The 26,887-nt window shown below is 42.4% G+C and overlaps 1 protein-coding gene across 1 annotated transcript in view; it reads left to right on the forward strand.

Moving 5' to 3' along the window:
- The window catches only part of SRGAP1 (SLIT-ROBO Rho GTPase activating protein 1), a 497,889-nt gene extending 472,167 nt beyond the window's left edge, over positions 1-25,722 (forward strand). The window contains exons 19-22 of the mRNA XM_085653404.1: positions 5,666-5,846; positions 10,220-10,354; positions 17,317-17,662; positions 21,722-25,722. Of these exons, the coding sequence (XP_085509530.1) occupies positions 5,666-5,846; positions 10,220-10,354; positions 17,317-17,662; positions 21,722-22,102 (1,043 nt within the window). The 3' untranslated portion in view covers positions 22,103-25,722. The remainder of the gene's footprint in view (positions 1-5,665; positions 5,847-10,219; positions 10,355-17,316; positions 17,663-21,721) is intronic.
- The last annotated feature ends 1,165 nt before the right edge of the window (positions 25,723-26,887 follow it).

The following is a 26,887-nucleotide window of genomic DNA, read 5'->3' on the forward strand; positions in this document are numbered from 1 at the left end:
AGCTTTGCATTCTAAGCAACACATTTGTAAATGTTAAAAGTTGTGTAGTTTGCATAGTCTGTGTAAGATCTTCTGAATGAGTTGAGCCTGATTATGTATTGGCCAAATATTAGTTTGCTTGCTTTCTTTTGTGCAGTGTAATGTTGGATTGTACTTTTCGGAGCTGAAATAAAGGTGATTCATAAGTTACAAACTTCAGTATCTGGGGTACAGACTAATATGAGGGACCAGATAAATAGGTTTTGATTTTTAGGGGGATTATTTATTAGGTATATCTCTGCCTTAGCTCCGTTTAGTTACAGATAGTTTAACCTCAAAGAGTCTACCCACATCTTGTGCTGCAATAGGCAATCTGAAATGATGCACTTGGATCAGCCAGCTGTTTGCTTTAGGCAGATACCAGCTCTGCAGGTGATTTGGGTTTCTTGCACCTCCAGATGCAATTGTAGGTATGGCTATTCAAAGATGGCAGCTAGAGATAGCGCGAGATGAGCTTTGGGAGTCATAAATGCTGCGGATGTAGGAGGACTAGAGTGTGAGTGCAGTCAAGTGATCAGCAGGCCATAGTGAGTACCGCTCTTTGCTTCATCTTCTGCTCTCAGTAGGAGGGAGTACCCTGAAGACCATCACAGTAGATCCAGCTCCTCAAATGGGTCTGAGGCCAGTCTGTTGATCAGAGTATTTTATTAGTAAGCTGGTGTTGCAGGTGTTTGACTGGCATGCCTTTCAACATCTTGCTAATAAATGGGAGAATTTAGGCTATCATACTGTCGTCTCTTTTTTTATCTGAGCTTCTATTAGGGGGTGGGAGGCATGCTCCTATTGGTCAGACTAACAGGTATATTGTGTACTTCACTGCTTTGGTCACTAGGAAGCTTGCTGGACTTCAAATAGCCTTCTACGTTTATGGCAAAGTGACAGCATTTGTCATTTTGATCAAGCTCTCAATGCATATGGCGTGGGATTTTGTGAATCTCAGGAGTGAAAAGGGGAGGGATTAGAGGCAAGAAGGACCAGTCAAAATATTGGCTCTAAATTTCTCTATCTTAGCTTGATATAAGATTTTGGTCATATGTCCAGAGGGCTTTTATGTACAAACTTAATTTTGGATTGGAAGAGCATGCTCAAGATATCCAGTAGTTGTTTTTATAGAGTTGAAATGCTTTTTTTGCACTTGAGAGACAGCCCCACCCCCCGAAAAGTTTAAAACTACCATTTTGTTTTCTATCCTCTGTGAGTCTAGTATCTATTTTATCTTACTACTGTGCTATCAATGTGTCTGCCATGAGTAAACAAACCAGTTAGTTACTGTTGATTGTCTCTGCTTCTGTTTTAGGAGGGTTGCACATGTCTTTCTTGGGTTGGATGCCACTGCATATTGTTTAAGACTTTTTAAGCCATTATATGAGTGTCCCCTTTGCTTAGGTGTGAATGGTAGGGGGGTTGGTGATATTGCTTAAAGGTGGTTGTGAAGTCATTGGTGCGGTATGTATTCCAATGAACATTTGGTGTGTAGATATAAAATGACTAGGGAGTGGCGAGTATAAATTTAGTACTATCCTTAGTTTCTCAAACTTTAGTTTGTCAGAAAGTGTAATGTGTCTAGTAATGTGCTTAGGAACAGTTGCGTGATATTTTTTGTGAGAAGTGTAGTGTTCCTATGTGAGATCCGTTCTAATGCTTTGTTGTGGGCATGAACCGCAATCCAAAACCTGAAATCTCCAGTAAGGGCATGTTTGGCGTTAAATGTCCAAAAGCCTTAGTATGTCAGTCGTGTAACGAAACCTGAGGTGGCCCCCCTGAAAAGTACACGGACGGGCCCCCCCCTCTGGACTCGCATAGGAGCGCTCAGGCCAGGGTACAGTGATGAGGGGGGCCCCCATGAACTCGGGGCCACCGCACTACGGGGGCTTTGTTATGCCACTGGTTCTCCAGGGTATTGTGTGCTGTATCTTGGAAAGTGGTGTGAAATCACCATCACAAACAGTTTTATTTTGTTTACCATGCATTGGGTAGTGAGTGTGAGAATCTTCAAGAAATAGTAACTTCAGATAGCAAGTGAAAGATGGCTGATGAGGTCAACTAAATCTGAAGAAAGCATAGACAATGCTGAAGGCTGTTGAGTTGAAGAATTTGACAACTTATGCAAGGTGCATATTGCATTTCAGGTAATAAAAGAATAAGATCTAACATAGTTTTGGGGTCAAACATGAAAGTGACTTTGTCATTAATCTCCTCTCTTTCACATCTCTGCATCAAGTTAAAACAGCTTGTGTGGGAGCTGCAAAGGGCCAGCTCTGCACCGTGTGTCCATGTCAGAGCAAGATGGTGTCACATCTGCATTCGTATTGATTCACGTTGCCTTTTCAGCCGCACACACGTATGAAAATAGCTTTATTGATTGACAATAGTGGCTCCCAAGGGGGAGGAGGAGGAATGAAAAGAGATTAAATTAGCTGAGGTTTGAGAGCTGGGATTATTGATTCGTTATTCTGTAATATATTGTATTGGATTCTAGTTTTCAGGTTCCCCAGACCATTAGCTAAAAGCCCCTAAACACCTTCAGCGGCTTCAGGTTTTGACATCAATGGCCAGTGCCACCACCTGTCAGATCTTTCTGTAAGAAGATAGCTTGACTGGACAGATATGGTGTACATTTCAGCCCCCTACCGTCTACGCTGTGAGATACACGCAGAAGTGCATGTATGGTAGAGGGATGATAGTGATAATTTCATTCTAAGATGTACAAGTTTTTATATATGTAATGTCATGTCAACCCATGATGCGAGTTCAGTGAAGACGGTGGATAACAGTGCTATGTGCAACCTATCCTGCTTATTCATGATTACATGCATGGGTAAGGATGGCATAGTCGGCCCGTTATTAGTCTGGTTTCAAGTGTTGATGTATGACTGTTGCGTGCTGCTCTTTCAGTTGATCACTAGACACATGGTTTAAATATTCAGGGCCGATTCCATGCAGGTTGGTGCTCGCCATGTGATAACTCACTGAACACAATATATGAAAAAGAGTAAAACCGGGATGGCAAGAACTTGGACTGGTGGAAAGTTGGATACGTTTTAGTTCGAGAACGGAGACCTCCTTCACAGCATACAATGCTGGCGGAATAGCAAGTACCTTTCTTCTCTGTACAGAAGCCTACGTACAGTACACGTAAGCATGGGATACCGTTGAGAAGACTCAATGATTCAGTGCAAGTGTCCAGCATGGCCTTAAAATTGATCCATTTCTTATTTTCGTATATATTGGGGTGGAGCATGACTTTGTTTATATGACAAACAAAATGGACTGAAAACCTCTGAAATGTCATTGGTGCTGTCTGGGCGGCGGAGGTCTTGAAAAGACAAACCTCCATGGAGAAGAGATGGAGAAGAGATGACCCGTTGAGCCGCAAGAGGGAAATGCCATGAAAGCCAGCAAATAAGTAAAATATGCTTTTTAATACAATCTAAACACATTCTCACCAACCTGTTCAAACATAAAGAAGACAATAATTGCTGGAAACAAGATTTGACAAGGATTCTGGTTCCATTGTTAGACTTTCGTAAAATGCCTTTTGAGTTTCACCTCTGGCTTCACATCTAAAGAGCTGGCTATTAAGAATGGTTAAAACCACCGGCACCGGATTACAAATTGGAATTTAATGTTTTCCTCTTATTAAGATCGCATTGTGTACCAGCTGTTCGCCCTGCTCTGAACCTGAAACTCAGAGTCTATGGGGACGGGTATAATGCATGTCCCTGGGGAGAAGGCCACCCCCTATCCCTTCAGGTGCCCCAATGCAGCCCAAGTGTCAGATGTGTGAGTCTAAGGGACCCTCGTAATATTCTGCAGGGAAGACCCATCATTTTACGTTACGCCAAGGCCTATAAGTATGTGCTTATAAACTGGCTGATTCACAAATATGTTTTCAACTTACTTTTGATGTGCACACTCGCAACTTGAGAAAAAAGTGTACATGTTGCCCATGCCCTAATTCAGAAATGGCCATCACCTACAAGTAGATCTTTCCAGGGTAACCTGTGGGTGTGCAACCCATATTCATAAGAGAGTGATATCACACTAATACACATCCAGGGTCTTCCTTTCTGTGTATCAGGAGGCCTGGCGGCCTGCTGATCTCGGCTCATTGGTACCAGCAGTCAATGCGTCTGTACTGGACATGCCAGATCTACATAGATACAAGCTGTCAGCATAGCACTTCGCGGCCTGGCCTTACTGCACCCTAGATCATTACAATTTGCGTACATCATCTATGAATATTTGGGTATACCCGCTGTGTGCCCCGGTCGCACATCTTCACGGATGTGCAGCCAGTGATTTGTATATCTGTGCCGAAGGTAATATAGAGCACTGTTCATTCAGTGCCATGTAAATCTACTCCAAGTTGAAATGTTCGTAATGCTGGGCATAACACTGCTCACTGTCACCAGTAATATAGAGAACGACGTAAACGAGTAACCTCATTTCGAAGAAGGAACTCCGTTTCATTGCTGTTTAATTTGTCCTCATTTTGTACATGGTCGTTTTTCTTAAGTCATTTGGGACTCATTGTTCATAATAGGATTGTTGGCTGCAAGTTCTCTTCCCTTTTCCTCTCCTAAGACGGGTATCCCTCCTGACAGATGATGTAGCAGTGAAATTATATTTGACTTAACGCCATAAAATGAACCTGCTGAAATACAGACTGCTCAGTGACGTCTCCTCTTCCAGAGATTTAATGCAAAGTACAAACACTTAACTTAACATCCTGATAATGATGACATTTTAGTGGCGATTAGCAGTCGGTCGCAAGGGCTCCTTGACATTCAAACATTGCTTTTTTTTAATGTCAATCACTAGTTTTGCAACAATCTAAAATTTTAAAAAGAAATCCGCACATATAGTCGGAGGAATTGGGCGTTGCTGAAATCTGTACTGCCTATGAAGAGCTTGATGGGTATACATGTGCTTAATGGATATAGTTCTATTGTTGTAAAGATCCTTGCGTATGTAGTGCGGTGTTACGACAGACTTGCAAAAAAAGCAAATACAATAGCCACCTTATTCGTTATTCATTTTATTGGCCACTTAAAAAGCAGGCAGCCTTGTAATGATGTCCTGATTTTAATATTTATCTTATTTTTTATGTTTATAATGTTATTGTGTATAACATAAGTTTAAAGTACAGACACTGCTTTTTAAGGCTTTTTGACTAATACTGTACTCAGCCCTACTCTCTACTGCTTAAAACAAGTGACCAGTATTTTGTCTAAAGCTGCAGCCTCCATCTGTCCATCCTCTTAGCAAGACTGCAGGGATTCATTTTAAGGAGGTTGTTGTCACTCTGCCAATTAACTTGGTGCTTGAGGTTAAAGATATCTCTCAAGTTTGCCCAAAGTAGCTCTAACTAAAGCTGGGCATCCCCATCTTTAAGGCTGAAGCATACGGTGGGTGCCTCGTGGCTGCATTAATCATAGAGTGTGGTTAATTGCTGAATATTGTTCCCAGTGCACTGCGCAGAGTCTGAGAGATATGCATTTAGTGACCGTGATAAAGCGTTCAATAATTATGATCACAGCTGCACTATGTCATCAAATATGCATGAAGGGCTTTGTCTTAGTGCTTGTCAATCACTAACAAGCATTTTGTTTCTGAATTATAGAATGTGAACCCATTGAAGCGATTGCCAAATTCGATTATACTGGAAGGTCCGCACGTGAGCTGTCCTTCAAGAAGGGAGCGTCGTTGCTTCTGTATCATCGCGCATCAGACGATTGGTGGGAAGGAAGGCACAATGGGATCGACGGGCTTGTACCACACCAGTACATTGTGGTGCAGGATATGTAAGTTTGACTTTTGTGATACAAAACTGGTCAGACCTTCTGTTAATGCCAGGGTAGATGCATAGAAACATAAACATTGATGTTACATAGAAATGCCCAGGCCCACTGTGACTTATCCATAATTGTAATGCTTCATTCCTGTTTGACAGTGTTACCATTGCTTTATCATCAATGTTGTTTCTAAATAATTATTACAGTAATATTTTAATTTCTTTCATCTTTGGTTCCTATCTTCAATATAATCAGCCTTTTTAAGGTGAGCCAGTCATATTCTACTGTCCGTTCCCTAAGGCAAGTAACACTGACCTGGAGGTTGAACCCTCGACACACAAGGCTCTTTTCCCCAGAATCTTGTACACAACTAGGTCTTACTATAAGAAAACTCTGTCGCGTAAAAATCAGGCACACCAAGGCACATATGATTTTCTTCATCTCAAAAACTCTTCATTCACTCGGAGTACCAAGAAGTGGAAAATAAATTACTTGAACACTACACAAAAATCCCAAATACCATAAATAATAAGCATATTCTTTCTTACTTCTTTCCTTCCTCTCTTTCTTCATTCCTCATGTCCCTCCTTCCTTTCATGCATTCATAATTCCTTTTTTAGGTCTCACGTAGACCACGCATGCGCTGTGTCTTCAAGACATTTTGTTTACTGTTAGTTGGCTTGGAGGCTGCCCATTACTTACCAACGGTGGGTTTAAAAGCCACTTGCGATTGCTTGCTTCCTGCTGGTCAGCTCTGCGGTCGGCACTCCCCTCTTCTTGCACTTGACCCTCCCCTAGAGCATAGCCCAAGTACTTGTGTCCTTACAGTGCTCGCACTTTTGGGAGCCATGTTTCTCTTTTTTTGAGACACTCTATAGAGTATATCCTTTTGAGTCATCCGCTCCATCCCATTGTCTGTGTCCGCCTGTTTATTTAGCTTTCACCACTGTTTGCAATGGCATCTCGCCACATCCTTTCTGTGTTTATTTTTTAACAATTTTCATTTGCCTGAGTTTGTGTTTGACACGTGACTGCAACGGGGCCTTGCACGTGAGTGTTTGTTTATTTTTAGCTCAAGCACCCATATTTTCACATTGAGGGAACTGCTTGCCTGTTAGACAAACACTCTCTCACGTTCCTTTGAGATGAGAAAATGTGCTTTCAATGCTCTCTTCACTTACAATGTTACAAGGAAGTTTGATTCATCTTTTTACAGGACTTTTTCGGGTTGCCCAGCTTCAAAGGCTACTGATCTGCAGATAACGAAACCCACATTGCTAGCTGTTTCCTTCTGTGTAGAGCTGTGGCCTTTGAAGCTGGGGAACCCCATTCAAGTCTCAGCAGTGCCACAACGTCTTGTGATTGTGGTGCAAATTACTTAATGTGGACATGTAAAATAACAGAATATTCCAGCCACCCCCTTTTAACATTGAAAGCAGTATGGGAAGCACATTTTCTTATTTCAAACTAAAATAACTTTGCATGTGAGGGCTTGTTTAATTTCCTTTATTCCCCCTCAGACAATGTTGCCTTTCATTTGTTATGTTAGACAGCTTTAAACAATAGTTGTGACTGCAAAAACATATGATGTGTGCAAAGTATGTAACCCTTCACTTATTTTAGCTTACGAGTGTCCAAAAAGTGACAAAGAGGGCACTATTTACATTCAGCTTTAAATTTACCTTTATTCCACCTTGGACAATGCTGTCTTTTATTTTTTGAAGTTAGACAACTTTAAACAATATTTGCAACTGCACCACAACCAGTTAGTTTTATTCCCCTAAAAAATGCTGTCTTTCAATTCTATTGTTAGACAGCTTTAAACAATAGTTGTTACTGCAAAAACACAGAATGTATACAAGGTACACGGGAAAATGTTGCTCTTTACTTATTTAGACTATCTGTGTCCAAAAAGTGACCAAGACGGCAACATTTCCTATCTGCTTTAAATTTACCTTTATTCCACCTCAGAGTATGCTGCCTTTCATTTGTTAAGTTAGACAACTATGAACAATATTTGCAACTGCCACAAACTAAGTTTTATTCACCTTGAATACTGCTGCCTTTCATTTCTTTTGTTAGTCAGCTTTCAACAATAGATGTGATTGCAAAAACACAGGATGTGTGCAAGGTACACAGGAAAATGTTACCCATCACTTATTTTAGCTGATGGGTCTTCAAAAAGCGACCCAGTTGGCAACATTTACATTCACCTTTAAATATACCTTTATTCCACCTCTGATAATGCTGCCTTTCGTTTTAGTTAGACCGCTTTAAGCAATATTTGCAACTGTACTTCACCCACAACCTAGGTTTTATTTTCAATTTTACTGTGCCAAAAAACAAGCTTAAGGACACTCTTTTGCTGTGCTTTTAAAAACAAATTGTATTCCTTTTTAGTTCAAGCACACATGTTCCTACATTTGGAGAACTGCTTGTCTTTTATACACACTCTGTCGCATTCCGTTTCCTTTGAAGTAAGAAAACGTGCATCTCGCCTCTCATCACTTGCAGTGTTATGGGAGAAATTTCATTCATCTTTTTTACATGTGCATGTTAATTAATTTGCACCATTTCCATCAATTGAAGTTAAATGATTTAATAAATTAAAATTAAACAGTCCTTTACACTAAATATGAGGTGTATTTACTATCACCCTACCCATTATCCACCTAACTTATTTCTACCACTACCAATCCCATTCTCTATATTAAGCTCCGCCACCCCCACATAAAAATGTGCAGTGTTCACTAAATCATGAGCCTTCTTTAAGACAGCTGTTGTTCGTGTTGCTACTTCCCTTCCATTTCACATTTTAATTCAAAGCTCATACCATCCCTCACGCAGGAATAAATAACAAAAGAATAATGGCTTTTTCGTACCAATTTAGAATAAAACTTTAAACATAATATACAACCACAGTGTTGTACAACAGAGCTAAAATACATTAAATCACTAGTTCTCGCTGACGCGAGACCTATTGACTTTGTCAATGCTTGTTCTCCTAGCCTTTCATGTCATCCTTTCTGTCTACTGTGCTGTTTCCCTAGATTCCTTTCTGCTGCCATTCATCCCTCTACTGGGGTTTCCTTGCTTGCGTCCTTTCTACCCACCCCCTTTTCTTCCTTACTTACTTTCTGCCATCCTTCCCCTCCATCCGTTCATTGCCCTTTAAATTCTCTCCTTCCTCGGTTTGATTCCTTCTTCCTCTCTCCTTTTGCTTTCTCCACTCATATGTCTTACCTTCCCCAATTCCTCCTCTCTTTAATTTTATCCACCATTCTTCATTTATGTTGCCTTTCCTTCCCTCTATTAATACATTTATTTTTGTCTTTTCTCCATCCATTCTTCCTCCTTTCCATTTGTCTCCCTCCTTTTCTTCAGTTTTTTTTATTCTAAACCTACTATTCTTTACCCATTCTCCATTAGGAACGTGCTGTCCATTCTCCCCTTCTATATGACTATCAAAATCCAACGGTATGGCTTGTTCCTGCCGGCTGCCCTGGTTTCCCATCTCCTTGTCATTACCCTCTGGGGCAATAGATTTCGGTGTGGTTTTAACACAATCTGTAAATTAATTCATTAATTGAGGAATTGTTTGTAATTTCACAACTGCTGTATTGACTGCTAATGCATCGACGTTATTAACCCGAATGTCCTTTCTTCTTATTAATAGACATATAACTTATTCACATTAAAATGATCCGTTTACCCCTCCATGTGAGGGAAAACGCTCATACCCCTCGTTTCTAGCATTCACACCCTTCTTCCTTCTCCCACTTTCCCTGCCTTTTTGCTCTGCAAGATCATGAACTGAAAACATTATTCACCCAGAAAAGGTATCAACTCACCCGTTGTACTCCGTTCCATTCTCCTGCTCCTTCCTCCATACATGTTCCTAATGCTTTCATCCGGCCAGTAGTCCTTCAGCAGTTCTGCTCCTGTGCAGGAAATGCTCATGTGTGTCTTAATAGATAATCCAAAAGTTTTTTCACTGGCTTTCTCTATAATCAACTCCCAGATTGCTTTATATTTACATTGTATAAGAGATGATTGGATGACTCTGCAAGAAGATATTTTTGCTTCCTCCTATGTAGGGATTCAGTGCTATTTTGTGTTTTGTTCAGTCTAATTGTAGCTTTTCAGTGTTGTATGCATAATATTGAAGTTGAGTTGCGTCTTCTCCGTACTCCTGGTGGATGTTATTACTACAGTGGATATGTGAGCTGGATTCCTACTTGTGTGAAGATCGAACAAAGAGAGTGCGAAAGATGTCTCTGCAACTCAAGCTCATCTACATTTTTCACGTGCTTCAGAAGAGTGTTGTAAACTTTTTGATCTAGAACCTATTGAACTTTTCACAACTCATGTCATCTTTTCAGGGACGACACTTTTTCGGATACATTAAGCCAAAAAGCAGACAGCGAAGCCAGCAGTGGGCCAATTGTCGAAGACAAGTCCTCATCCAAGGACATGAATTCTCCGACTGACCGTCACTCGGACTCCTATGCACCACGGTAAGCTTGACTTTAAAAACAGTATTCCAATTTGTGACCAAATCATCTCCTCGTATAGTGTGTGTCAAGGAATAGTGTTTAGCACGCTTGGTGACTCATTGCTAATGCACGTTTGCCATAGTATGTCCTTTCGTATAATGTTCAAACACGAGAGAGGAAACATGCATGGCCGTAGTAAAGGGAAAAATGCATGCAGGTGTGCCGTCTATGCATCTGAAGCGTTCTCAGGAACACACAGAAAGAAAATTAATATCAGTAATGAGCTAGGAGTAGGCACTTGGGCATGTTTCATACATGAAGCAATGTACGTGTTCATGCAAGTCCGACATTCCTAAATAGCCTTCAATGTGCCTCATGAAAGTAGATTTTAAGCTACTTGTTTGTTACATTGATTTTAATCTTCGTAGCTTTAGTTGCCTCATGCCAGTGTAAAGTGTAATGATAATAAGTAGGCATGCTTTAGTAATGTCTCTGCCAAACCAAACTAGTTTAGAAAGGATGGGGAACAGAAGTAATAAATTAAAGGGACAGGGGAGAAACAGCAAAATGGGTGAGATGAAGAAAAGCAAACTAACAGGATGCAAAAACCAAGGTAAGCAGAGCTGCAATGGTGGAGAGTTACTGTTGATCATCAAACAAAAAGCCGAGATTGACGTGACCACGTCATATGATCTTAACATAACCACGTCTTAGGATCTTAACGTGAATATACAGTGAGAGGGAAGTATAGAAAGGCAGTGGCACATATAAACTTTAGTGATAAAGAGCTCGAAGTTTACAAATGCAAATTCCTATTTAAATCCTAACTAACGGAATGAATCCACTAATAGAAGACATATCTTTTAGTTGCCATTGAAAAAAAGATGTAGTGACAAATAGGACGATGTATAATTAATTAAGTAGCCATATCCAAGAGACAAGGATGCGATGGAGATTTTCTATCAACCTGAGAAAACAACTGTTACAATGGAAGCATTTTAACTTTAAAACGAATCTTAAACAAATGCCCTATTTCGGACATGAAGAAGCAATAAACAAGTGGGTATTTGTAGAACTTGTGCAGGGTGCACAGAGCAGCCTTTTGACAGAGTAATTAAATAATTTACAATTTTACGTTGCCCCGGAAGATATACTGAGCAGTGCACGAGGTAGGAAAGGCAGGGTGATCTTGGCTGTCATCTTTTTGTCATTTTTCATGTTTCACACTTATGGTTGTACATTTTTTAATTTACAAATTGTTTAACCCCTTCCACGCGGGGGTAATTCTCCGGCGGGGGGGGGGCAGCGGCGGTAGGGCTGTGCTCGTGACGAGCCCAGCTCGTCATGAGGCACAGTGGAGTTGTGCCCATGACGAGCTGAGCTCGTCACGACCCCGCCCACTGATTGATTCTCCCGCACAGGCGGGGAATTAACCGCGCGTGGGCGGGCCGCGACGGTTATGACGAGCCCAGCTCGTCATGAGCACAGCTCCACTGTGCCTCATGACGAGCTGGGCTCGTCATGAGCGTCGAAGCGGTTAAACAACTAAAATACTGCAGTTTAAAGAAGTTTGCAAACAAATAAAATGCTATTTATTTATTAAGTTTTATATAGCGCGAACCAGATCCCGAAGGATATCAGAGTGCTTTACATTAGGATCAATTGAATCAGAAGTTACATATTACAACCAAGCATAGTAAGACACAGACACCGAGACAATGTTACGGTATTTTGTCAGAGGGAGGGGGAGGAAGATGACACAGCGTAGAGACTGGAAGAACTGTGCCCAATGTCCAGCTGGGTAGGTGACGGCCGAGGGGAGAGACCAGGGCCAATCTCCTCTTTGGCTGTCTAGCAGCTCCACCGGGCATTAGCCATGTTGCTCAGGTCTCAGCGGTCAGGAAGAACAAGAATAGCAGCTATCCATGGATACAATCATTACAGTTGCATAGTCAACGCGGTTATGTAGCGCTGGCTAGACCCGGAGGTATCAAGAGCACTCTACATGCGGTTCCACAATGTTACAAAATTACGTCAGTTACAGGTTACATCAGTTGCAAGAAAAAAAAACATTTAAAGAGCATAGAGAATGAGGTAAATGGAGCGAAGAAGGGTAAGGGGGTAGGGTAAGGGGTAGGAGGGAGATACGACAGAGAGACGAAGGGAAAGTCTGCCCAAGGACAGACTGGGTAGGTGACGGCTGAGGGGGAAGTCCACAACCCATCTCCTCTTTATATTGGGAAGCTCCACTGGGCCTCAGCCAAATAGCTAGGTCTCAACAGAGAAACATTAAAGGAGCATCAAAGACGAGATAAATGGAGCGGAGAAGGGTAAGGGGGTAGGGTAAAGGCGAAGGAGGGAGATACGACGGAGAGACGAAGGAGAGTCTGCCCAAAGTCCGGCTGGGTAGGTGACGGCCGAGGGGGAAGTCCACAGCCCATCTCCTCTATAGCTTTCAGGTAGCTCCATCGGGCATTGGCCAAATGGCTAGGTCTCAACGGTCGAAGGAGAGTTCAACAGGTTCTATGACCTGATAGATAGCGGGATGGGGGATAGGTTGATGTCCAGTTTATGTCCCAGAGTGGTAACATAATGTGGTAGGGATCACTGTGGCGGCCATCTTGGGGTCAGGCAATGGAATTCTGAGCATGGTGTTACAATCGGCCGGTTACAATTTTTTAACTTTCGCTCAAAGGGGATGTCTGTTGAGCAGTGGAGCAGCTAGAGGTCAGAGCCAGTGACAGCTAGCCTCCAGAGAAGGAGCGTGTTGCCGTGATATGGCTACAAGGGGGTGAGACGGCTGCCATTTTAGGGTCAGGCGGGGGGCCTCCTCTATCCCTCTCACTCTCTCATAAAAACAAGTCATGCAAGTTGAGTCTGGGCGGCCCTGCTGCACTTCTCGGGCCCCCCAAGTTCCCAAACCATCTCTATCGACGTTTTACTCCTCAAGCTGTCATTTAACAGGGGCCACTCGTGCTGGCAGACTGCATATCCTACACGCCGCGGTCACGATACCTCAGGCGGTCGCGCACTCCAAAGCAGTTGTTCCGTTGCCGCTCCTCCGGATTCCTCAATTGCTCCTTGCCGACCTTCCCCGCTATTTCAAGTCCACAGATGGTGCCCATAACGCAGGATGGGGAAGCCGGCGGCCGCAACGGCCGGTATTAACTGGCGCCGCCGCCATTTTGTGGCAAGCCTTCTCTCTGCACTCCTTCAGTCAGTTTTTCTCTGCACTTTGCACTCCACCTCTGCACAGCGGGAATCGACTTACTCAGGGAGGCTCCACTCGCCACGGGGTCCCCGGTCGCAGATCCCACACCGCTGAAGCTCCGTCGGGCTCAGTTTAAAGGTGTGTGCAAACAAATAAAAGACTGTAGTTTAAAGGTGTGTGCAAACAAATAAAATACTGTAGTTTAAAGGTGTGTACATTAAGTGCTTGACAAAAGATTAATCCTATGCATATACATTCATTGTCCCGTGTTTTGGACAGGTCGACATCAGACACTCTAAAAGTGAATTGAAGGCTGGTTGCACTTGATGGACCCTCAGAAACACTGTAAAAAAAATGCCATTGATTGTTATTCAGCGTGCACTAAAAATTCAGACAAATGAAGAGTGGGTGTTAAACCATATAATTAAACAGGCCCTCATTTTTAGTTGTGTGCTTCAAGTCCCTCCCCCCGGGGTGGGGGGGCGGATGGGTACAACAGTGGAGTATGAAAGAATTTAGCATCAGAGTGGTGTGGGAGAAAGAGGTACATGGATCCCGAGGAACTAACTCATAATGGTAACCAGGGGGGATGCAGAGGAGGGGTTATTTATAGGGTACACCTTATGAGTCCAAAGGTTGCTCCCCATAACACTGTACTACACCAGACCAGATCCAGTATGTTATGGGAGGCTGAGTTCAGCTATAACACCATGGTTTTAATAGAGAACTGCATACCAAACTAGACAGTAGAGTAACAAGCATTGGCATAGCCAATAGGTCTCGTCTTTGGGACCTTATAAGAATTTAGTTATGCAGCACAATATCCCTGGTGCAACAACATCAACTGTTGCATGGCTAAACACTTATACGGTCCCAAAGGCGAGACCTATTGGCTATGCCAATGCTTGTTCCTGTTTGTGATAGTTGTTCAAATCCTGTTAAATTCTTGAGCAAGAAAATCACATCTACAGTAGGTTGCAATACGCAATGCTTAAACTTCAGAAGAACATTTCTGGCCCATAAGTAAATGCCGTGTTCTTTATTTTCAGTAAATAAAATGGCCTTTAAAAATGTTCACATACGTGGAAAGAGTGGTACACAACTGAATGCGAATCATTGCCTTCAAAAAGTCTTAAACTTGAAATAGTTCTCACCGAAAGTGAAAAAAAAAGTGTATGCCTTGATTATACGAACTGTATAATCAGGTCAAGATTACAATCAGATGCAGAATAGTTTTTAATCAGTCCCGAAGTTACCTTTTCCCTTCGTGTTTGGAAAACGATGTCGGAAACATCGCAGTGTGTCATTGTTAAACACAAGGGGTAAAAAAGCCAGCAGTGAGAAGTCAAGGGACCTTTAGGTCAGCGGAGAAGTCAAAATGCTTGGCCGCAGGAAATGTGACGGGATGAGTTACTGTCAAGCCTTCTGTTCACTGAAGCAGCGAGAAAGAGCGGACCCGGGTTATGACCACTGCTGTCAGAGCTGTCACTTAGCTGGAACAATGCTGGGGTCCGGCGGACGCAGCCAGTGTGCCACTGCAGTGATTTAAATGTTTGTTTAGGTCTCGCTGAGTCAGCGTGCATGCGCTGCTCGGAGAGACTTTTGTAGGTGAGTTTTCAAAGTGCTGCTGAAGGCTGGCGGTTCGCGCGTGCACGCTCACGTGAACGCAAGCTTGTTGCCAGCCAGCACCACTTTGAAAACTCACCTTCTAAAGTCTCTCCGAGCAGCGCATGCACGCTGACTCAGCGACACCTAAAAATGAATGTAAACTAACAAAAGTGGGTCATGATCTCAAGCAATAGGCTGAAGCAAACAGCTAATAAAGAAAAGGCACATATTCAGTTTGAAGTGAAATTAAGTGATCAGGGATGATGATCACCTACAAGAGAAACACCCGGCTTTATTGCTCTCCTCCTTGAACGGGCGTGGCCTCAGACACCGCTGATCATCAAGTCCCACTGAACACTCTCTCTACCTGCTTGAATATTTTACAGCTTGTTCTCGCCTGGTTCCTGGTTTCTAGCCAACTATATAGTTCTTAGTGAATATTTGTAAATTGTTCCTCTCCCTGTTAAATGTGAAGCTCCCACTATATTGCCTTCTTGCATCTTTGTTGCTTCTTGCAACATCCAATTGTGTTTCATAGCGGCATCACTTTGAGATCTTAAATCAAACTGGAGTTCATATTTGTCTGTGGTGGAATGGTCTGGCCCAATATCGAAAACTACCTCATCAAAATGCAGCTAGACAGATGCACAGACCAGACTACATAACAGAAAAGGTGTGCCTCTCTGGCTGAACTGATATCCCTGTACATTAATGATGGTGAAACTGAAAACCCCGGGGCATATTTATGTAGAGGTCATGTAGTGCTGCAAGTCACCTGGCTGCTCTGCATGACAGGGAAAGGGCAGGAATGGGCGCATTTCTGGATTTTCCCATTGCTGGCGCAGAATTTGCAGCCTAGTGTCAGCGCAGGCACTCTTGCACCATGGTGCTAGGGTGCCTGCGTTATAAGCAGGACTTTTCCTGCACAAAAAAACAATCTCATGAGGCCTTTTCCTCTTTTTAGGTGTGCTGCATAGTGCAAACACAAAGAGATGATGGACGGAGTGCTGAAACTTTTCAGACACTCAACCCCATTCACAGATCTGGGTTGAATCCATCATCATTCTTTAGCTCACTTCGCCACCCCAGTTCAGACACAGCTATATGCAAATCAGTCTTGACCCTGTGCCTCATGGGAACAGTCCAGCCCGATCTGCCTGTGCAGCACACCTAGAAAGAGGAAAAGACGAGGAGACATAAAGATATTTCTCCTTGTTACACCTCCCTTGGGAAGGCGTAGCATTTTGGTACATTCCCAGGTCTACCATTGGTAAATCTGGGAATGCGTCAAAATCCATGGGTGTTGCATGGGAACATCCATGCACAACCGATGAAACACCTTCTTGGGGCAGAGTAACTCACCACAGCAATTTGCGCTGCGTTGCACTACTCTGGATTTATCAAGCCACTCAGTGCCATGCAAGGTGGCCTTGCTTGGCTTGATGAATCACATTTTAGGGTTGCATCGCACATGCACCCTGTAGGGTGGTGCAAAAACGATACAACCCGTACATAAATATGGCCCTCAGTCTGCAAGGAAACAGATCTAGAGGACAAGCCTCCTGCGTCCTTAGCTTCAGGAATAATCTAAGACTGCCCCTCACAGTTGTGTGCTTTAGGAAAACTATGCTTTCTCTCTTCCGTTTATCTTGCTTCTGCCTCAACACACACATCAGTGTTTCTACATGTTCTTTTTTTATTTTACCCTGAGTTTATGTAAACATCTTACTGCTTCGGTTACCAACTCCTCCGAACATCTTGAATATCCTCCTTCACCCTCTCGGATTAGGTCCAAGCTGTAGAAATACCCATTACAAAAATAATACATTAAAATAAATGTTGTATACGTTTTTTATAAAATGTACAGTTCGTTTTTTCATGGGGACGTGCTAAAAGGCAAAATGTAACACCACATGCCCCAAGTGCGGTTCCAGGCACTTGCTCTGAGTGAAAATAGAAAGCATCTTAGCTGAAAGAAGGTCCTATAGGGTAAAGTTAGTTTTATGGGATTGTATATTAACTTAAATCCAGTAGATCATTGACCCATTACACATGTGGACGAGCTTCGATGTTGTTTCCCTCTGACACTGTGCATCTCTGTCACTGGCTTCTTCAACATGTAGCATAAGGACCTTAAATATGTCATTGTCATTTATTTTGGCAGGCAGAGGAAACGAGCAGAAGCTCCAGGATCCATCAGGCGTCCCGGTCGGGTTAGTGATGGCCATTGTCCAGTGCACCCATCACATACTATGAACAACACAACAGTGGAAATGGGATCTCCAAACATGACAAGTCACTGCGGCCAGCGAGCCCTGCTACAGAACCGCAACCTCAATGTGGACAGTCCTGAGCGGAGGAGACGGCCAGGGCATGGGAGCCTCACCAACATCAGCCGGCAGGATTCACTGAAGAAGATGGACAGCCCTCCGATAAGAAGATCAACGTCCTCTGGCCAATATCCGAGCTTCAATGACCATAAACCGCTGGACCCAGACACTATTGCTCAGGTTGGTGAAAGGTTGTTACCTACAAGGGAAACATGCTGAGGTTAGGTTTTGTAGGAAGCTTTCTTGTTCTTGCCCCTGTGTTTGAAGTGCCTGGTAATCATTATCATGCTTGCGCTTACCCCTTTCAGCAGACAGCTCAGCAGACTGACATTCCTTGCTGTAAAGAAACACTTGATAAATTACACCTCTTTGTCTTCATTCCACCCCTCCACAAAAGGCAGTTCCCTTTTAAGGATGTTTGTGTATTCAATACATGCATACCATATTCCTTTGAAGTATGCAGTTTGTGAAATGAAAACTGCATGATATCAAATGTGTGGCACTGCATGCACTGGACTGCTGTTAAATGCCTTCGAATATGTTTCTCTTTATATTTATCAGGTCACAGAAAGATACAGCTACGCCTCCTTTCCAATGCACCTACTATGGAAGTGGTCAAAACTCTTTCTTGGGCCAAGCATTCATCAATTAGCTTCATACAGTGTTAACAAAATGTAATGTAATCATGTACAATGGACCTATATCATGTGAAAATGCATAATACAATCTGAGTTCAATTCATGCTTGTTTCACAACCACGATATTTGTCGCACACACAAACATTAACTCAAACATGATGAGATGCATACATTCAGTCCATGATAAAAAAAATAGATACTACAGAATCAAATACATGAAAACAATCTATTCTATTAATACATGAAACCAATATATTTTTCTAACTCAGGCTCGCGGCAGTTTGTAATAAAAACGCGCTATCAGAGATCACAAAAAATCAGATTCCTCACCTTGTGACCTTCCTGATTCATGATACATAAGGCACTGAGCCTGATCAGCAATATTAAACACATCTGTCAAAGACTACCAATGACACACTATAGCTCAAAATCCTTCTTACACTCTGTGGGGCCAAATAAGCAGTTTTGCATAATTAAAGTAGGCATGGAACTGCAGTTGAAAGTGGACTTAGAATTTCCTCCCCATGACTAATTCAGTTTCATTCACCTATCGCCAGTGGCAGCCTTTTAATAGCATGTGGGCGAAGGTCCAGCCATTCGCCCTCACCCATCCAAAACTTGGCTTACATATTCTAATGGGTGTTTTGGATACATGGGTATTATGCTGCTTGGAGAAGTTGCTGAAGGTATACATCCACTGGCCAATTTAGAGGGCACGATAAGGGTGTCTTCTGAAAGCAAATTGGCCTGTCCTCAGATTCTCTCAACCAGTAATGATATCACATCTGGATGAAGTAGCATTTCATGTGGTGCCTGATGGACACAACTACATTTTCTCTATGGCAAGTTTCATCCACTCAAAATGGGAATCTGAAAGTAATTTGACACTTCTGGGTACACAAAATCACATTGCCTGGGCAGATCATTAGAACACCTCAGAATGTAAGTGTCTCCTGCGTGTCCACGTAGACCTTTGCTCTTGTGTTGTCTTTTTATTTGAGCATAAACAAATATTAGAAAGTTGTTTAAAGCCAGAAATATCACTTTGAGTTCCAAAATATTTATGTGGAGTTTTTAAGCATTGGCAAATCAATGGTCATGAAATTTTAGTCGCTCAAAGGTTTGCTCTCCAGTCATACCCAAAAAGTTTACCTCTGAGCCACGGTCAGTGATGGCTTGGTGTGGTTTTCTGAGATACACACTTGAAATTTCTGAAAGTATCAGCTGAAAAGATCAGCTAGAGAAATTCCTATAAGAATTATTTCAATTATCTATTCTTATTCTTGGGGTAAGTCAAATATGGAGGTAAAATACTTCTTCAGTGTATCAGTTATTCACGTATTATATCCCTAAAATTTACCTACCAAGTTTCACGTCTTTCAAACGTATGTTTTAATTACAGTAGTTCATTCCATGAGTGGGTGTATTTAGTAAAATCAATTTTTAACAGACCGAACCAGTATGAGAATACAATGGCACGAATTACACCTATATGTGCAATCATTACAAAAACGGTTATGTACACTGTACAAGTCAGCTTAAGGACAATACTTACACAATATGGTCAACAAACAATAACCAACAGGTTGACTTTTAAGACAATTTGCCAATCCATGCTGTAGATTGTCATCAGGACGCTAATGCATTTCATACAAGTTCTCTCTAGAAGGCCGCATTACTACAGATCAAGCGGCGCAATGATGGTCTGGACTATCAACTACAATGAGTGAAGTCGGATACAGTGCTGTCTGTTATTGAATTTCAAAGTCACTGCCAAAGTGAAAAATCATACAGCCTGCCGCAATTTATCAGCAGAGCTAGGACACAACTCAAATCACCACAATACCTTATCGTCACTTATAACCATGACACACACATGTGGTAGCTACTAGCCAGTTGGAATGTGGTAACTGGAGCTTGTACTGTTCTCAAACAAGTTACAATCAATTCAGTCAGGACGCAAGGCATTCAGTTTATCGATGGCTTTTATAGTTCCCAAAGAGTCCATGGTGCACACCAGGCAGTCGAAGTCTTGAAGGAAAATTGACCCCAAAAAAGATGTGTTGATTGTAAAAACTAGCCGTCACACTGAAGTGTCCCGGCAGCATTCGGGTGCAACTGCTGACTACTGAGATGTCCCAGGTGGTTAAAAGATTCCCCAAGATGTCTTATTCTCCAGTTACCTAGGATGGGGTATTTATGCACATGTGTGTTTGACTGTGGCTATCACCTTTGGGATGGGTGTTTCTGGTTTCACATAGTGCACATCCCCATGTTTATGTAGCTCCATGTGCTCATCCTGCCTAGTGGCGTATCCCACAAGGGCGTTTTTGTTCTCTGCCCATAACTGATAGCTGTTCTGTAGTTGCCTACCACGTGGAAGCTACTGCCCATGTGCGTAACTGGACCTGGCCCATTTCCTTTTATTTCGATTTTGAAGAAAATTATTGCTGTTATGAAAGGAGAAATCATACCACAATGAATTTGATAGAATGATAAATAGAATAAACTCAAATAATAGAACTCACAGTAAACAGAACTTTGGGAAAAGGTAGTATGGAGTAGAGCCATGCATGTCACCTAGAGTGCTTACAATTAGGGAATGTTCCTCAGGACAGCAGTGGTCTCAAGATGGCCAAGTTGCCAATTCGAAGAAGCACTGCAAGTGAGACCCCGATGGGTCTGATAGCGTCTTTCTCTCACTCATTTCTCCCCTTTCTCTGATTACTCTCAAGCTATAGTGGCACCATTATTTGTCATTGGGATTTTGTTTTAAGGTTTTAGAAAAATCTTCTTTTTTTTTTTTATTGAGTTACACAAGTTCCATTGTAACAACAGTCTTTATACATTTCAGCATAGATATTTACACGTATGTAATAATATAGCTGAATCATTTCCTAATCAAAATAGAAGAGGGGAAAAAAAACTTGTTTTAGAAAAATCTAAATTAATCTTCGTACTGGAGAAGTTGTATAAAGAATAGCCCACAACATATAGGAGCATTTTCTGTTCCGTTTTTCTGGTACATGTAACAGTAAACCATTTGAGTTATACTGCAGGTTATACATGGAAGTAAACAACCTTTAAAGTAAGGAGCTCCTATTTAAACCTCTCATTATAATCCACTCACCACACAGCCCCCCCCCCACCTACATTCCTCAGTAAAAATGTGCCTTGGCAATGCTTTTTCTCTATTTGGACCAGAACTGTGTTAGTTGTGGGGAAGGCTTCGATTCTTAAGTAGATATTATTGACAATTCTTCAATATGTATATAGAGTGGGCTTAGGCTCTACCCAGAGGAGTATTACTCTCACAATATGCTATTGGCTGTTTGGTGCATCATTCTACCTCCAATAGAAGTGTTTGTCTTTCCATGCATGAGTGACTGTTTTGCATTTCAAAGTCACCTAATCACCGCGTATTACATTATTTATCTTACAGGTGCATTATAAACAGAAAGGAATTCTTTTGTTTTTTCACTGCCAGGTTTTTAAATGGTTTAGTCAGGACTCAAAATACAATCCAGACCTCTTGGGTTTGACAATACTTATTAAAGTAGCTGTTGTGCTGACATGCATTTGACCTTTCTTCTTTCTGTAGGACATTGAAGACACAATGAACAGTGCATTAAATGAATTGCGCGAGCTGGAACGCCAGAGCTCTGCAAAGCATGCACCGGACGTAGTGCTTGATACACTGGAGCAAATAAAGAACTCTCCAACACCAGCAACATCCACGGAATCGCTGAGCCCCATGCACAATGCCATGCTGAGAAGCACCGAGCCCCCAATTCGAAGAAGCACCAGCACCTCATCCAGTGACACAATGAGCACCTTCAAACCCATGGTAGCCCCCAGGATGGGCATCCAACTCAAGCCCCCAGCTCTGCGGCCAAAACCAATAGTTCTTCCAAAGACAAACCCTGGCGTTGGACCATCCTCCCCATCTCAGGGCCCCATAGACAAATCGTGCACAATGTGAGGCTAACTCCCCATCTTCAACCCCAATAGAATGGAGGTGAGGACACCAAGAAAATAGCAGTGCAGTGACAGAGTCAAAAGGCCTTGTAACAAGAGTAGTGTGTTTGTAACTGGATTTGTTTTGCTTTACTGTGTGATGGTTGTAATGTTGGAATTTAGCCGCGGTAACCAGGGCATTTGTTTCTCAAGGCAACACAAAAAACTGGACTTTTTGTCTGTGTTGTTGACAACAATAGAAACCCATTAGTATACTTGAAGACTTGATGCTGCACCATTTGTTATGCAAGCAATGCATTCGACAAATGGCTTCCCACACTGTAAAATATTTCACAGACTGGATGGAGTTGGCCTAAGACGTGATCCTGCACGGAGAAGATCCATGAAAAGCATTAGTCATATCTTAGTTTACAACTCATAGTGAGTACGGAATCTGTGTTTGTAGGATCCATGTACTTTTTCAGAACCACTTGGCATGACGATTGAGCTGAATAGTACTTAACATTCCTAGCACCTGTTTGGCAGGCATCTGGGTGGAAAGCTGAGCTTTATAGTGAAAAATTAGCTGTGGTTGACCCACATGTGTTCCAAGTAATGCTATGGATATACTTGTAAAGGGATTTACTGTGCACTTGTTTCTCATCACTGATTAGAGGTTCATAGATACATTTACATAATGGAGCGAACATTGGGCAACTCTGGAAACCCCACAGGATCATAGCACTAATATAGACAACATATTTCCATTCGCTGGATGAAGTGTCTGTTTTCTTTGTGCCTCAACCTTTTCTCTCCACCCACTCATCACCACATCTTTCTGTTTTTCTTGTTCCCTCTTTTCATCCTTTCTCTCGCTTATATATATTTACTAATTGTGCTTAAAAAAGTCTGGCCAAATATAATGTTGCTGCAACATTGTTGTGGTAAATTTGACCGCTACCTTTATTTCCGTTTGGCGTAATCTGGCACGAATAGTGTATGTCCACAACGCTGTATATTTCTCTGCTCTCCAAGTTCTGGGGCTGCAAGTCTTAGACTCCTATGAACCAATCTCTGGGCCATAAAGTAAGTGTCTGCTATATCCGCACATGGCACCTTGAGGATTGCTACTCCCTCAGTTGGTTGGTGCCTGAGTAGGCTGAGGAAGCAAAGTCCATATCCCCGGGCCTTGAAGCATTTACATTAGCTGATATTCTTGTGGAATTAAACGCCATGTATACCGATTTGACAAGAAGTCAAGAGGCAGCTAGGTAAATAGTATTTGTACATATTGCCGGAAAATCCTATAAAATCCTACCCCTTTTTCAGACAGTTTTCAATTACAATATGTGTATAATTAGAATATAGATTGAAATGCAAGCAATGTCTAGACCAATAAGATTGCATAGGTTGATGATACTTGGCCGGCTGTTTTATGACCTGCCAGACAGTGGGTTCAACAATCCCTGGCTCTCCACTAACACTGATTGCACCCAACCCTTAGACCCTGTCCTTTACCCAGGACTGAGTTATTCTCTTCCCCCTCCTTAGCTGGCTCACTCACTCTTCTTCCCTATTGGGTCCCATAAGGCTGCGCCTCATGGTTTGGTGCAAGTGATTACACCTCCTCTGGCAACCTAGGAGGAGGACAAGAACACCTCTCAGAATCCTTGTTCTTATAGTGTTGAACTGTAGATTTCATTGTACACGGTCTCTCGCACCCTCAGTGGCTCGGTTACGCCTCAGATCTCTAGCGTGTTGTCCCGTTCAGATATGTTCCTATAATGCTGATCATGATTAAACCCTGTTCTCACCTCATGACAATAGTTTCCAAAAAACATGACTGTGTGAGTCCCTGCAATAAGGTGCCTTTTTTAAAATTAATTTTCACTTTATTTTTTGTATACTTGTAAAAATAACGACATATATGCTGGCATAACATTCAGCCTTGATTAATGCAGCAGCTATACCTTTGAAGAAGTGTTCTGGAGGGGTGGGGATGCAGGGCTTGTGAGTCATTGTGCTGCTAAGCCCTGCGATTGATGGATGGACTTTCTGCGGGCTATATATAGCATGTATACCCTCTCTCGTGAAGCCGACTGAAAGTGTGGACCATGTTAACTCTTGGTTGGGCTTTGTTTTAGCAAAGTTCCCTTTGATAATTTTATTAAAGTCACAGCTGTTTTTCACCTGTTAACTCAAAGCCATATACTTGATTGGTGTTTTTGTGCGTCTGAGCACACACTTCATGTCAATAACAGCCATGTGGCTGTCCAAGTGTGATGTATGCGTTCTATTGGCAATATTCTTAGCAAATAATTCAAAAAGGCCTTCCAGGAGCTTTGCATCGATGACTGTAAAACTAATGTGAAATGTATACCACTTACTGTGGAGGCGGCGAGTTACAAGGTGGCTGCCCTGTCTCGTGAGAAAGACCGGCCTTTGCTCTTAGCCCCTGTGTAGGAAGATTATCGAACCCATTTCCTTATGGCAGCTGTGGGTTAATATTTCGAATCCCGCGCATACCACGCACACCATTCCCCATGTCAACTGCGTTTGGCTCACAGCTGCGACCTGAGGCATCCCAGGCATTTGCTACTATGGGGGTTGTGGGAAACTCTTGCAAGTGGGTTGCCATTGCACTGTTGACTGCTCAGAGCTGCATTTAACTCTTTAATCTCCTTTGGGACACCTAGAACACCAGAGTCTAGTAGTGCTGTACTGAGATGCCTACACGTCCAAACTCTATTGGGTTCCTTTGAGATGCCTTCATTGCCTCTGTAGGTTGTCTTCTTGCAGGGGCGTGTCCTTCAATCACATCCATAACACATTTGAAACTGAGCCAATTTTTATTGCTTTCACTCTGAATTTAAGACCCGCTGTCGCACTGCCCTAGACTTGAAGTTATGGTCCTAGCTGCAGAAGAGAAACGTGGATTTTTCTTTTCCTCTACACTCGCTCATATGCTATTCTAGTACTTTGCATTTTAAGATCGCCTACGAGCTGTCTTCTTTTAATTGGATTGGTGGTTATGTATAGTGAGATAATTATACCGGACTGCTTATATATTAGAACATGTTTAGTAAAAGAGAAAAAAAAATATTAGAAATGGTGCATTAGGGATGTCAGACAGTGCATTCCATGCGTTCATTCTGTGGATGGATGGTTATTGATATTTTAAAGTACGGTGAGTGGATATACAACAGCGAAGGCATCCAAAAACCCAGACGTACTTAAAGGTAATGCCTGCAGACTTAATTAAATCAGTATTGTCCTTTACTGTCAGTTTGATCAATTGCAGTACTGGTAGTTTCCTGCTTGTTGACTGTTACCCAGTTGTGTCAGTGTACATCTGTAGTATGTACATGTGAAAAAGTGCCTTTAAACTTTTAGAGGAGCTCCGTCCTTTATAACATGTACTGTTGTATCTCCGTTGCATCCCCCCTCACCCCCCCCCCCTCAAAGAATAAAAAAAAAAGTTAAATTATTGCAGTTCTGGGAAAAGTATGTACTGTTAATCTGTTGTGACGATGCACTTTCATGTATAGTACTGTACATTTTGGCATGTACCTTTGCAGGCTTCAGTATACATTCAGGGTTGTTCCTCCTCGTGTATCATTACAATAAAGGAGATAGTGCTGTCTACTCTTGGCTTGTTTACTGCTGGCCTTCCAGGCGGGCTCTCATCTCAGTTCTACCTTTTGCTTTCAAAGTTTGAGAATTTCTGGAATCAGGAGTGGCCGGTCCACACCAGTGTCAGCAGCTGGCTCCAGCAGACGCAAGGGCTCCGGGGATCACTTGGGTTGGAAACCAAGGGATATGGAGCTCCTGAAATATGGTCCTAAAGAGAACTCGCTGCATCTATTTGCACATGCACGGCCGCTGTTGAGCGGATTGTCCCAGGAAAAAATGAATGGTTAATCTTGGGCACAGTGGGCATGGGGACACATGATACAGACCAAAGATCCAGGCTTCTTTGTCTATAACACCTTTGATTGATGCTGCGGGTTTGACCTCATACTTTCAATGTCGAAAGCAAAATTGCAAGCCCCAGAAAGCAGAGGTGTGTCGAATAAAGGATCGGGAATGGTTAAAGATGTCGCACATTAATGAGGTCATTGTGTGTTTGTCCTCGTTTTTCAGCCGAATACTTAATTGGCCTTTTGAAGATATAAGCTGCATGCTAAGACCGGTAAGAACTATATGTATCAAAGCATAAACTTAATGACCCCCCCCCCCACCCCCCCCACCAATAGAAACATTTAAATTGTTGTTTAAAGATCCTTGGACTTCGATTAGAAACACTGGGTCCAAACAGAAGCTCATAAATATCATGGAACGTGGACAGTATGATGAGATTGTGAGGAGGGAGAAACATGGAACAAGAGAGCAGCGATGGGAGGGATGAAGGTTTGACTGGAGAGAAGGATAGACCGGAATGAATGGAGAGATGGATGAATAAAGAGCAAAAAGGTTAATGAATGGAAGGAGAGAAGGAAGTAAAGATGAAGAAAAGGATGGTTCACAAAGGGAAGAAAATATGGTTGTAGAGAAAGAAGAAAGCAGGCGAAAAAGAAAGAATAAAGGAGATGAATAGGGAGTAGGAAGGATGAATGGGTAGAAGAGATGAAAGCAGGAAGAAAAATACAGGAAGGAGGATGGATAGATAAAAGAGAAATTGGCCTAATGATGGAAAAGGACAGAAAGAAGGCTGAATGGGTGGGTAAAAGACAATGAAAGGCAAACAGAACAAAAGACAGAAAGAAGGATGGAGCGAAGGTGAAAAGGAAACCAGGCAGGAAGCCAAAAA

Source organism: Triturus cristatus, chromosome 4_1 (genome assembly GCF_964204655.1).
Source record: "Triturus cristatus chromosome 4_1, aTriCri1.1, whole genome shotgun sequence".
NCBI lineage: Eukaryota > Metazoa > Chordata > Amphibia > Caudata > Salamandridae > Triturus > Triturus cristatus.